Source organism: Calypte anna, chromosome 14, assembly GCF_003957555.1.
Source record: "Calypte anna isolate BGI_N300 chromosome 14, bCalAnn1_v1.p, whole genome shotgun sequence".
In the NCBI taxonomy this organism is placed as follows: domain Eukaryota; kingdom Metazoa; phylum Chordata; class Aves; order Apodiformes; family Trochilidae; genus Calypte; species Calypte anna.
In genome coordinates, this window is record NC_044260.1 from 7,583,264 (window position 1) to 7,596,723 (window position 13,460).

Here is a 13,460-nt window from a genome sequence, read left to right on the forward strand (position 1 = left end):
ACCTTAGCAGCATTAGCTCCTCTAATACTGTGGCTCAATAACATGTCCCCATACTTAGCACAGCAAAGCTGCTCATGTAGAATTTCATGTAGAGAGTCTTGCTTTTCAAGCCTTAAACTTTTTATAATTTATAAACTGTTTTGAACTTAATTATCTGCTGATACTCTCCTTGAAGCTTCAAAGCTGAAGGGTACAAAGTGCTCATCATTTATAAATCACCATTTTTATGAGCAACCTTTTCTTAATCAATAATGCTTCTTTCTTCTCTGGTTATAGCCCATAAAAGAAAAAAAAAACCTAAAAAAATTATATCAATACAAACCTCATAGAGGATAAGGTTAGTTTCTTGTGGAAATCCTGCTCTCTCACACATAACTGGAAGCAAGTCACCTATTGGAAAATAAAAGGTATTTGAAATGCTTTGCACTTTAACTGCTAGCAGGACCTCCTGCAAAAAGAACCTGTTTTTCTCCCCTGGATAAATAGTCTTATGATTCCTAAGAAAGAGAAGTCCTAAAGCTTCCCTTACCGTCATTCAATCCAGAGACAGAATAATGTTTCTTTCCAATTAATCTCAACAAAAAAATCAAGTGCAAGTCCATCCAAGATCAAAGAGATGAAATAATGCTGCTCCTTCAAAGAAAAATTTCTCTTTTTTTAAAAAAAAAGAAAAAACCAAACCAAAACCCAAACCAAAACCCAAACCAAAACAAAAAAACCCTGAGGTAAAATACAAAACTAGAAAGCATCTACTAGTAATCAAAATGACAAATTAACTACATTTTCTCGGTGGACATTTGCTGAATTCCTTAAATGGATCCACATGAAAACAAAAGCTCACGCCCAGTTCTTTATGAGGTGCTCTACTCAACCCACTACAGTGAAAGGTGTACTACTGCAGAAGTACACTGCAGAAAAAAATTGAAATAGAAGGCAAAAAACCACCACAATTTGGAAAAAAACATCACATCACAAAGTTTTACAGCAAGTCTGGAACAGCTGCCTATGTTCAGCAACACCTGCTGAATAGAGCAAATAATAATAAAAAAAATAAACTGGCTGCCAACAGTGGTGTGTGATGGCAATGCCCTCAGCCCTGCAGAAAGTTTCAGTGGCACACCATGAGGAAGAAAACTATCAGGTGTTGGGAGAAATCAGAAATTTTTGTGGCCTAATTTCATACCATGTATAAAACCACTATTAAAAGAAAAAAAGATGTTATCTATTGTCTTTAAAAAATTCCAATTATAACAATGAACTGAATTTTAGAACTCACGTATTTTACAGGATATAGGCGTGTAGATATGTCCACAATAATTCAGACTCCGAGTCTTCGGATCATACATCTTCAGAAACAACATTACATCATCTACAAATTAAAAAACAAGATTTAATTGTAAGCTAAGGGTTATTTGTGTATGCCTGGGGAGGGAGTGGGGGAATCACCTAGATATTTTTCTTTAAACAGTAACAAAGATTCGTCTTTGATTTATTATTTTGATTAATACCTTGAAACATTCTTAAATACTGAGGGTTTTTATAAATCAGCTTCATATACATAAAAATCTATTCAGTGACTCTAAGAACATGTGAAACATGTCTTACACTTTCAGATAAATGAAGGGAAAAACTGGATGAGAAAAACTAATTTCAGCACTACAGCTTTACGGGTTCATCAATTTTATGATTGAAAAAAAGGACACACAACATTTTCTAAGATATCCCAAAACAAAAGTATTCTGTATTTACTCAAGTTTCAGCATATATACTTACGATCTTTATCAAACTTGGGTAATGTTGCTCCAGTAGCAGCCATCTCTGGATCTACTGTTTCCAAAAATATTGTCCATGGATTTTCATTATCACTGAGCTCAATCATCTATGTGGAAAGATATGGAAGAAGAAAAATGTCTCTGGAGAATATAACAACCTGCTATCTGCATTTTCATTAGATACAAGAACTTTATGACATTTTATGAGTGGGAGAATTATTTTTAAGTTGTGTTAATGACAGGAATTTCATGAAATTCATTAAGAGAAGCAATGACAGATATTAAAACACAAAAAAAAAGTTTTGATGAAGCAGAAATGGTAGTTTTATTTTTAATTGACCTATTTATTTTTCATTTTAAAATATACCTACACCTTTCTTTAGTACGGCAAGAAAAATACTTCACTTCAGAATTAACATGACAGTGAAACCACTCTTTTTTTTGCCATATTTAGACATAATGTTTTACATTTCAAGCAATGCATTACATTACATTCAGAGTTTTTGCACAAAAATGCAGGACTCAAAAAGCCACTTGTGTTTGAAATCTAACTTTAAAATCATGATCATGCTTTTCTCCATGGAGCAAAAATCATGCACCACAATCCTCCCTCCTGCACAAATCAACCCAGTCAGCCTCAAGTCTTCTACTGTATCAAACTTCACCAGGTACACATTAAATTAAAACCCTGAAAAATCTGATGTCTCAAACTTACTGATTATTGAAGAGAACCAAAAATCATGGGTGATGTACAGAAATAACATCCTCCATTAATGGATATTTACCGTTTTATTGCCATCTGCTTCATTATCTAACATTGCAGGTCTTTTCGTTCCATTACTTCTAGCTTGCATTGGCCATAATCTGATTTGATCCTGGGGAAATCCCTAAAATAAATAAATAAAAAATGTGACAGGAAACAAAAAGGATACAATACTTTTATCAAAGCTAAACAGATCTTCTATTTTAAAAGGTCTGAATTGTGACTGCTGGCAACACCTGTAGATGACAAAAAGACCTTGAAGAAACCATAATCTAATAAAATAATTAGACTCAGAATTCAGCTACAGAAAACTTACCATCGTTTGAGAGAGATTTTGAACAAATTCTGTAAGTGTGGAGTTTTTTAATACTTTGAAAACAGTGTATTTCACTTTTTCTTCATCATACATATCATTGCCTTGGTGACCACAGAACTGATCCTCTGCCACTATCTGAAAATATAACATCTGAAGGTTACTATTCATATTAAATCAGATGGACAGTGTAATACCTCTTCATGATACTTTACTATGCAACAGCTTTGGCTGTTTGGATAGTGACAAACTGCAAACACCATTTGTGTTCTCATGAAGAAAATGTGCACATATAAAGATTATAATGAATTGAAAAAAATTATGATTGATATTCAAATCAGTGTAACTAATTAAAATACACTAATTCTTACAAATCCTGAACAACAGAAAAACAGTTGTGCTTAGATCCCAATCTTGGAAACATGTGCTCTAACAATCTTGGCACTTAAACACCAGACTACATAATTATTGTAATGGTGCAAAGAGGCTTTCCTAGAATGCTTCCTGTATCTCCCCAAAGTCCCGTGCATTCTCTGGTTACAGAAAGACAAATGGTGCAACTCAGCCAGTCTATCCACTGAAAACACCTCTACTATAAATTAGTGTAAAGCAGTCTGAATTTCACCAATATCTCTACTTATCAACACCAGAAAGAAGATGCAAGGAAATATGGAGGCAAGTTGAAAATGGGTTCTATTTCCTTCTGCCAGATGAGCTCTGGAAAGAGCCATAAGCAGGGTTCCTTAAGGCAATTCATAACAAACTAGTCCATCAGGCTTTTCCAAAAACATAATTGCAAATATAAGCACTCTCTGCTTCTGCTTCATGAGCTCAGTTTGGCAGTGGTCCAGGCTTGCAGCCTATGGCTAGATACATTCTAATTTTAGAAATTAAGTCCTGAAGGAGCCAAAAGTGGGGTGGGAGGGCAGCCATTTGAAATAACGTGGTCCTTTTCCTTTCACATTAACTTACTATTTTTACTTGCAAGTGCATAATTTCTAGCAAAGCCAGAAATGTCTACAGCATCCAGTACTGTTTGCTTCATGAGGATACGTGGTATACATTAATATACTTACAACCACTAAAATCACAATTTCACTTCAAGCACTTGTTAGAACACAAATTCAAAAACTGAAAATCAAGGGCTGCCTTGGGTGGCTCAGCATTCTGAATTTTAATGATAACATAGTTTCAACTTCAACTTTATCAAAAGCTGACCTGCACTTGCATATAGAGATGAGCTTCCTGTCTCTCCTTTCTCTTCTGAGCTTCTATCCTTTTCTCTTCTTGTAGCCTTTCTACAAGTTGTTGAGGAATATCATGATCTGTGACAGGCTGTAAAACTTCACCTGCAAAGCAAATTTTGTGACGTCATTTCAAGATTTATATCATACAGGGTTTTCTTTATACATTATCTTTCCTCTGATGTGAAGTAATAAACTTTATTAATCTTTTAATTAAAAAGATGGTTTGGTAGCACTATATTTGGGCAAAAGCAGCATCTTCTATCCAAAAAGCACTATTTTGATGGGGTATGAACCAAGCTTCTGAATTAAATATTCAGCTTCAGGATTAAAAGAATATTTTCCTTTTTTTTGTGTGTGTGTACATATACCTACATATTTATAATTAAGTCAGCCTAGTTTCCATACTCAATTAACAATCAAGACTAAAGCTCTCTGCAGGCACACAACCTTGCCTTACTAAGACAAGGAGGGACTAGACCAGCACATACTTCCCAGAAGTGAGAGACAGGCTGGTTGATCACACAGAATCTGTAAATTCCAGCTGTAACTAATGAAGCCCCTTTGTATAGGAAGACTGTCAACAATTCAGAAGTAAAATACAGCTGTAAATATCTACATCAATGTAACTTGGAAGGCATGCAGTGTATACATACTTAGTTTTGACTCCCTGATGTAAACCAACATGTAGGCGTTCGTACAGTGCCGGACAGACAAATCATCATCATGACCTCCATAGTTGTGTTCAATTGCTTCTTCCTTTGTACATCTTGACACAACATCATCATCAAATTTACACCACTAGAGAGAAAAGTTATATAAATATAAAACTTTACACAGAAAAAAAATCACATTCTTCACTGATAAATTAATCCTATTTCTGGCATGCTTTTCAGCTCTTTGAAGTAACTAAAATTGCTTCTCAAGTGTCATGATTTTTAAAAAAATCTTTTTCGTTACAATTTCTGCTACCTGCTACTTGTGCATAAGGAAGGCCATAAATACTGAACCCTCAAATATGAAATACTTGAACAACTTACACTGAATATCAAAAGTCCCATAATTATCCAAAGAACTTTTTGAAATTGTCATTCAAATAGCTAACATTTTTACATGGATTTAAAATATTTTCCTTATTTCTTACAAAGTAAAATAAAAAATGATGCACTAGATGTTTAGTAATTATTTGTACATTTAAAGTAATATACAGCAAATTTTAAACTAAAACAATAAAGCCAACTAAGAATGAAAGACAAATAGCAACAAATTTACAGCAGAATCTGACTTCTATTTTTACTGTGAAACAGTCAGGTACACACAAAAGAGGCACCTGACCCACAAATGTCCAATGCAATCAAGTTACCTCATTGTATCAGTGGGACATGCAAAGATACTGAATTTCTGAATCACAGAAATATTTGAAACATTCATATTTGCTTCAGCATATAGTCAGCCTAAAAAAGTGCTGGATAAATTTTGTAGTAGAATGACCTATGAAATTGAAGGGATTCCCTCAATTAAAGTCTTTTGTCAGAAGCCATCAGCAAATATGAAGCTCCTCCTACTGAGGAGGCAAGTGATTCTATAATGCCTCCAAATGCAGGCTCCTCCTTGAAGACCAAAAAGTAGAGAAGAGGGCTGCTGTTTTTCTTGTTGTAAACACAAAAGTCATTTTCCCAGAAAATGAAAAACTATCAAGCTAAGAACTACTACATGGAGAAGTCCAATCCCTGTGTGATGAAGTGAGCGTGCCCCCACACTCTTCTGTTAGGGAATAAAAATTCCAAAGATTTGCTCACTATGAAAACTGCAAGTGTATATTTGCAAAGCACAAATATATGTAGGTGCTTTTCAATACTCACTTTGCCATCTCCCTTTGGATTTAAGTAAACAACATAATGTCCACCATGGTTATCTCCACTGTGTACTAGAACTGCATGAAGAATGTAATTGGCAGGATCCTTAGGATCTGTTTTTTGCAAAAATTCATCTAGTGGCAACTGTTCAGGAAACTCAAACCTAGTTTTAAAAAGAATTAAGACATTTATATTTGTAGTTAAGACAGACACATGCTGTTATGCAAGACATCAGCACTTACTCCTAAAGCAAGATGCAAAAATTCAACAAGTTATTGTTACAATGCCAGAAAACACTGCATACAGTAGCAAGTCTCAAACTTTCTAACCATTAACATGGGTTGGAACACTTGAGTGATACAGTGCTGCTTTGAATTCACTGTGTCAAGGGAAAAACTCAAAACCTGTTATTTTCTAGTAGACAAATACAGCTTTTCTAGCACAGGTACCAGTAGACTGGAATGTTGTTTTGAAATGTTCTTCAGCTGCTGCAGTCTCATCTTGGTACGACAGCAACTGCTGCAACACAGGTTTAGTTTACAACCAGCAATGTATCCTCGAGAAACTATAAGCTTCTACTTACAGTGAGTGGGAATGGAAATAGATGGAGGGAAAGCAGAGGAATATTCCTTCATTCAACTCACTCTTGTGGAAGCCTGTGGAAATCTATCAACTTTCCACACACAGCACAAAGAATGTTCCACAAAGCATTAAAAGACACATTCACTTGTTTCATATGCAACACAATAGCTACAAATTACTATTTAAGTGTTCAATTTGTCATTAAGAACTTTAATAGTCAATCTATGTACCTTCTGAGGAACTCTAGTTTACCACTGCAAACACCTTCCTCTTGAAGTTGATTCAAAAATAGGATTTTCGTTGATTATTTTTATTAAAATACATTTAACAGGTCTAAATTCTACAATGAAGAAAATCTTACCTATCATTTATCTTGATGTTTTGGTCAGTCTGAGGATCATACATAAATCTCATGAGCTGTAAGTGTAATACTGGTGGCAATGTTAGGAACTTCACACCCTTCTCTGCCTCCTAGACATTTGAAAGGAAGAAGATTGTTGAAATGTCAAGGTTTTTAGCAACTCAAAATACTTGCTTGCTGCAGACACTCTTACTATGGATTTTTATTTTATAGCCTTGACAATACAATGTTCACCAAAGAATGTTGATAACTGGGGTGGAAGTCAACTTTCTTAATTCTGCACCAACCTTGCATGGGCTACTCCAGTAACACTTACAAAACCCCAGTTCATTTACATTTAGGTCTTTCACGCAAGCACACGTGAACATCTTGCTACATTAAGAACAAGTTACCTGTATAAATGAAATGTGAAGAGAATATGGAGGAGAAAACCAATTTCTGATTAGTTGGGAATTTCAAGCTCATTATATTCTGCCAAGAAGTAATTTGGCACAGCTAAAGAATATACAAAAGAACATCACTCACAAGAACCAGGACGTGGAAAGCGCAAAAATAACCTTTAGTAAAACAAGGTTTTTTAAAAAGGACTTGTACTTCCTACAGTGGGTGCAGCAAAATGCAGCTGAAGAGCTCAGAACCGCAAGCTAACACAAGTGTTCAGAATTCCATGGGTTCATTTAGTGTTCTTGATGATACAAAATATCACCTCTAAAGTTACTTTTTTTTAGTGATGCTTTTTTACTAGACACAAAGAACAGAGTGCTCCTAGAGAAAGAGCTTCTCAGTCTCCAGATCAATAGAGAAGTTTACTATTCTAGTCTCTAAAACACAGGTATAAAACCAAAACTCAGTGCTGATTAAAATATTCTCAAATCCAAGCTCCATTTTAAGAAACCTAACAGCAACTAAGAGGAGATATGTAAAAGCTCATTTAAGGAGAAAAATCACCCCAGTCAGTGGATACAACCTAGAATGGGTTTTACAACATTTTTGGCCACCATAGCTTTGTTAAGTTATAAAATCATGGACACAGAAATAAGATTTAAAACCAACTGGAAAAAGAAAAATACCTGCAAGCCATGTTCTCCTGCATCATACTTGTTATCACCATCCAACTGCTCCACTGCAACGTAGTCAATGAAGGATTCAAAAACTAAATAAAAGAAAAAATTGTTGAACTGTAGAGAAGTAGGTAGAAAATCATAAGTTTAGTCTACCCTGGAATCTAAACAATCAAAGAACACATTAAAACATGAGAGCTTGTGTTTAAATGTTTGTTTTTGTTATAAGTAAGTTTTATATTGTTTAAGAATGTCAATAAATGCATCAAACCATATGGGCATACATAAGAGTACCAAGAGATTTTAAATCCACTCATTTACAGCTGTCTGATAAATCTTCTATTCTCACTCTGCAGCTGTTAAGTATCAAGCTAGATGATTCTGTTTGCTGGACTCTTGCAAGTCCTTTTTCATGTCTTGTGTGCCAAGTACTTGGTAAAGTGATGACAGGACCACTGCTGTGCTGCTATGCTATATGCTATGCAATTAGTTAATTCTTTTTATTTGCTTACTAATATAGTCAGTTCTAAATAAGAATCAATTTCCTTCAATTTCATCTTCATCTATGAAGTACAATCTACTGTGACAGCCCTACTGGTATCACCATGGCACAGTATGCACTTTCATAACACCAAGAAAACTTCTAAAATTCATAATTTTTTAGTAAAAGATAAAGTGAGAGAATTAGGAAGGAAAGAGTAGGGAAGGGAGATGGGAATGTTAGCAAAAACATTTTCTGCAGGAAGTGTTTTCAATGAGATGTCAAAGACTCTTTCCTTTGGAATTAAGAAAAGGTCCTGAGTATGAACAAACCCATTTGAAAACAACAGGCACTAAAGATGTCCAACATGCTGAAGTATTTGATCAGTGCATATCACAGTGTATCACTTACTATTTTTTTTTCCCTTTATACTTAGCTGGATGTCATAATAATCTTCTATTCGTTCAGATCGATAGTCTACATGTTTGCATTGGATATAAGACTGTAAATAGAAAACACAAAATGTCATTGTATACAATTAACAGCTAATGTTTAAATATATAAGACTAAAATTTAAAAATCAAATATTAAATTAATAAAGAAATATTAAATACATACCACCATCTTCCCTCTGAACAATTTCGGAATAGTGCCTTCTACACATGTGCCTTTCATTTTATTTTCCACGTTATCAAGCAGCTGAAAGAAAAATTAGGTTTTTTACATAGGATAAACTTGCAGTTTTTAAATTTATTCATCACACATGGATGACTACTTCACTGATTAAACTCTAAGTAATTTGCATTAAAATGAAATGTTAGTCTATTTGTACTGGCATCTCCTTCTAGTCCTTCAAATTCTCTTCCTCTTAAAAAACTGCACTGAGAACTATGCCAGCTACATTATTTTGAGTCTGAAAAACCTCACAAATGTAATAATGCACCTGCACCTTCAAAACTGCAATTTTTCTCCAAATCTATACCAGGATCACTAGCATTTACCCCATTTATTTTCAACCTTCCCTATCCTTTACAAATTCCTCACCCAAAAAAGGCCACAATCAATCCCAATCTCAAAAGAGAAATAAATCAAAGCAAAAATTTCAGGTCTTCAGAAAGCAGTTTTAAATTAATCAGAGCTACTATTACTAGGAGTGTCACTTAAATATACTATATATATACGTACAATATCAAGAGACATTATGCATCACAGATCAGTAACAAATAGTAAAAACATACCACTCGACATAACTCCTGCACATCATGTTGCATGAAGCTGTCTAAAGTTTCCCACCTTTGTAAGACAAATCAATACAAAATTACTGCATTATGAAAAAAGCTTACAGCTCATTAAGACATTTTTGTGATTTCTTTGCAGATCAAGGATTTAACACATAGCAAAATGCAGACTCTGATGCACAGGCTTTTGTCAGTTCTGTAACATTTACCTGTCACTAAGAACAGGCACTCAGCTTGTGGGACATTTTGGCAGCTGTTCTGCACCCACCTGCCTTCTCCTTGTGGAACTGGGGACACAGACTGAGAAGGCAGCTGGAGCCAGCTGAAGAGGCCAGGGCCAGGCTGTTGCTAGTAGAAGAATTATTCCAGTCTAAGTTCACATCAAAAACCTCTTAAGAAAAGGACTGGGAGCAATTAAATGCTCTTAGAATAGTTTCTGCAACATGCTTCTAGCTGCCTCGCTTCTGAGGGCCCTTCGGGTGCAGTCAAGTAGCATTCAGGGATTATTTTGGCACATGAAATGGAAGTAAATGGATTTATGGGAAATACTGGCTCCTTTGTGCTCATCTAAAGCAGGTAATCCTGGTTGCACAATAACTCCAAGGATGCAAGGAGCATCCATTTTCCCTAACTGTCCATGTGCAAACACACTCGTGCAAGGAGGGGCGAGAGCAAGTCTCTAAACACCTCATAGCTGAGGTGGCACACTGTAACAAGGGTATTCAGAATTACTGCCTTAAATTAAAAAGAAGCAGAGTGGTTTTAGGTTCAGCATGAAACACTCTCTCCTATGAACTCTTTATCTCAAGAATGCTTTTTAAATTGTCTCTGAGAGCTCTCTTTGCAACACTCATCTCTCCCAATCACATGAAATAAACTGTTTACCATAGGCTTTAGCTTCAGCATGAGGTTCAGCCCCAGCCAGGGCTCAGCCCTGGAAGCCCAGAGCAGAGAGAGTTGATCAGGAGCAATATTAACTTTATCTTCCTCTCCTGCTCTCAGTGACTCATTGCCACATGGTAGCAGACTACTTCCAAATGTGTGCCAAAACTACTTGGATAGTTAAGAATGGCAAATAACCTCCTGACTCCCTAGGCTTAAAGCCAGGGTTAAAACACCAGGCAGCTTAAAAGATAAAATAGCAGGAAAAGGCTACATTGCAATGTTAGAATTTAAAAAGTGCCTCTTCAGGCAACAGCAATACTTTTTACTGAATGAAGACAAATTTAGAAACTCAGAATAGCCAGTAAAGTTACAACCTGCTGCATATAGGTAGGTCTCACAAGGTCAGAAACGTCTCTCTGGTTTAATGGGTAGGAAAAGACCAGATCTTTAATATTCAAAAGTTCCTTTCCAAGAATGAAGGCAGACATGAATACATTTTAGCACTTATGAACACTACTATCTCTCAAACAGAAAATCAAGCATCTGCAATACCCTTGGGAAAGATCTCTTCATGCTACCAAAGATGACACTGTGTGGATTTTAACTCAAGTTGAAATATTTACAATATAAACAAGTCTTTCAGGTGGAATAGTATAGCAGCATGCTGGTAAACTAAATATACAGTAGGGTGGTAGAAAGAAGATAAACATGATACTGAAATTATCAATCTCACTTTGAAATTCTCCCAAAAGGTGAAAATGTTATAAAGCCATAAGGTTACAAAGAGTCTTATCAGGACTGAGATTGACTACAGCCTTTAGAATATGTGAGATCAGAGAAATCACAACTGTGATGGGCACTAGGATGGCTACTTGAAAAAAACAGGAACTTCCCAATCTGTTTTTTAAAAACAATGCTCAACAGCATCACTTGACAAGGGCCCAGTTTACAAATACAGTGTGAAAGCAACGTGAAATATAATCTTTTAGTATAATTTTTAATAAAATCATATTCTTGCTTATACGGCATGCAAAGAGAAAACCTGTAAAGGTTATGCTAATTTAAAACTTCTGTCCTAACTTCTCTGCACCTCTGTAGAAACAGCTGGATTTAAAGAAAACCTTTTTCAAGAAAAGCTTTACAAAGCCTCTAAAAACCCAATTAGTCCAAATTCCTGAAACTTACCCGAAAGATTTTGTTAACTTTTTGGTTCCAACTGGCTTGTCACTATGTTGCAGCTCATAAAACACTCTTTGCAATGCTAAAGGAACACTTTTGGATGAATCATCTCCTTCTGTGGGCATCATGTATACAGCCTGAAAAAAACATTTAGTTCAATTAGTATCTAAGGAAAAGTTTACTGCTCGTATTGTTTAATGCATTCTTTCCTCTTCAGTGACTTCCTTCATATAATTCCATTTAATCACCACTCCAAAAGAGTTTTTAAAAAAATCTGGTACTGCAGAGTAAAAATACTAATTGTCTGGAATCATTCTTTTAACAGCACAGTGGTTCATAAAATGTGAACAACAGATTCCATTCACAGTTATCTACATAGCTCCCTTATTTCATACTAGAAAAGGAAATGCACTACAGCACTCAACACCTTCAGACAACCTCTCATGTCTGAGATGTCTATGCAATAATTACAGTAGGACTAGATATATTGATCAACACTATAGACTTTAGAAAATAACTTCAGTTTAGTGCTGTAGCTTAGCTATTTGAGAAGGATTGAGAATAAAGAAATTACACAAATAGACCAAAGAGGGATTAGGAGAGTTCAATAGGCACTGAAATGAGATTTACTTCTTAGAGAAAGTGTACACCAATATATCTAGGGAAAAGTAACATCAAAGAAAATACATTTACAGGGAAATGCTAATTTAGAAAAAATGCACATAAAAAAAATCCCAGACAACTCTGTAAGAACATTAGGTAATCACACTTGTGAAAATAAAGACTCCAGTATTAAACAGCATATGAGAAAACAGCTGGTTACAAAACAGAAGAACTGCCAGTGAAACAACAGGGTATGATATATTCCTGCAGGTGAAGCACTGAACTGGATCTAAGTACCTTTCACTTGGTTTCTTCATCAGCCTAGGTTTCAGAGGTGTCCAGCATCTCTGATTTATTGTGTCTTTTAACATTGGCAACAATTTTTACCTATGGAAACTTAATAAACCTTCATGTAATTTTTGCTGATCCACTGGGCTAACTACCTGGCTAACCTGGAAAAATTAAGAGAACAAAACCCAGTGTTTTCTCATGCAACTTCTTTAGCAACTTTTAAATGAGCTAAGCACTGCTTTAAGAGTTTAGAGCATAGAGTGATTTAATCTGGAACAGTTCTGAGTCCTGGCCCTACTCATTGAGGGACCAAGTTCTAACTGCCATAGAATAAAAACATTAACTTTGTTTCTTCTGAAATTTTAAACCACAAACTAAACATTTAAGACTTTGCCTTTCTCCTCCTGTTAGTGTATGTGTCTCAAAGCCTAAGTGTTTCTACAAGTTAAGACAAATTACTTTTTGAATATGATCCCTTACAAATCTTTATTTTTATCTCTTATCCTTTCCAAACTCTGCAAGCTTGACCACAAAGTCACACAGTGAGGCATTTTGATCCATTTGAAAAAAGCAGAATCTCTAATTTAACACCTGAGACATTCCCTCAGGAAAACATAAGAATGACAGGGACATGTATAGGCACTGGTCACGTGCAACAGACAAGAAATATGAGAAAAATTTTAGATATTTACATGGAAAAGGAATGCTAGAGATAGGCTTAAACACACAGCTTAAAGTTAAGACAATTAGTGAAAGAAGGGAAGAAAATGGGATGTGGTCCAAGATCAAATATGGACCCATCCAGGAAGTTACCACCATCCCTTGGCCTAG

The 13,460-nt window shown here is 35.4% G+C and overlaps 1 protein-coding gene across 1 annotated transcript in view; it reads right to left on the reverse strand.

Annotated features, from left to right (window-relative positions):
- USP7 (ubiquitin specific peptidase 7) overlaps window positions 1-13,460 on the reverse strand; it is a 62,448-nt gene that overhangs the window by 12,542 nt on the left and 36,446 nt on the right. Inside the window, exons 7-20 of the mRNA XM_008490327.2 lie at window positions 11,742-11,872; window positions 9,672-9,726; window positions 9,052-9,132; window positions 8,845-8,935; window positions 7,962-8,044; window positions 6,892-7,001; window positions 5,955-6,111; window positions 4,749-4,893; window positions 4,067-4,197; window positions 2,852-2,986; window positions 2,558-2,659; window positions 1,774-1,879; window positions 1,277-1,369; window positions 323-390 (exon numbers count right to left, since the gene is read on the reverse strand). Coding sequence (XP_008488549.1) covers window positions 323-390; window positions 1,277-1,369; window positions 1,774-1,879; window positions 2,558-2,659; window positions 2,852-2,986; window positions 4,067-4,197; window positions 4,749-4,893; window positions 5,955-6,111; window positions 6,892-7,001; window positions 7,962-8,044; window positions 8,845-8,935; window positions 9,052-9,132; window positions 9,672-9,726; window positions 11,742-11,872 — 1,488 coding nt within the window. The remainder of the gene's footprint in view (window positions 1-322; window positions 391-1,276; window positions 1,370-1,773; window positions 1,880-2,557; window positions 2,660-2,851; window positions 2,987-4,066; window positions 4,198-4,748; window positions 4,894-5,954; window positions 6,112-6,891; window positions 7,002-7,961; window positions 8,045-8,844; window positions 8,936-9,051; window positions 9,133-9,671; window positions 9,727-11,741; window positions 11,873-13,460) is intronic.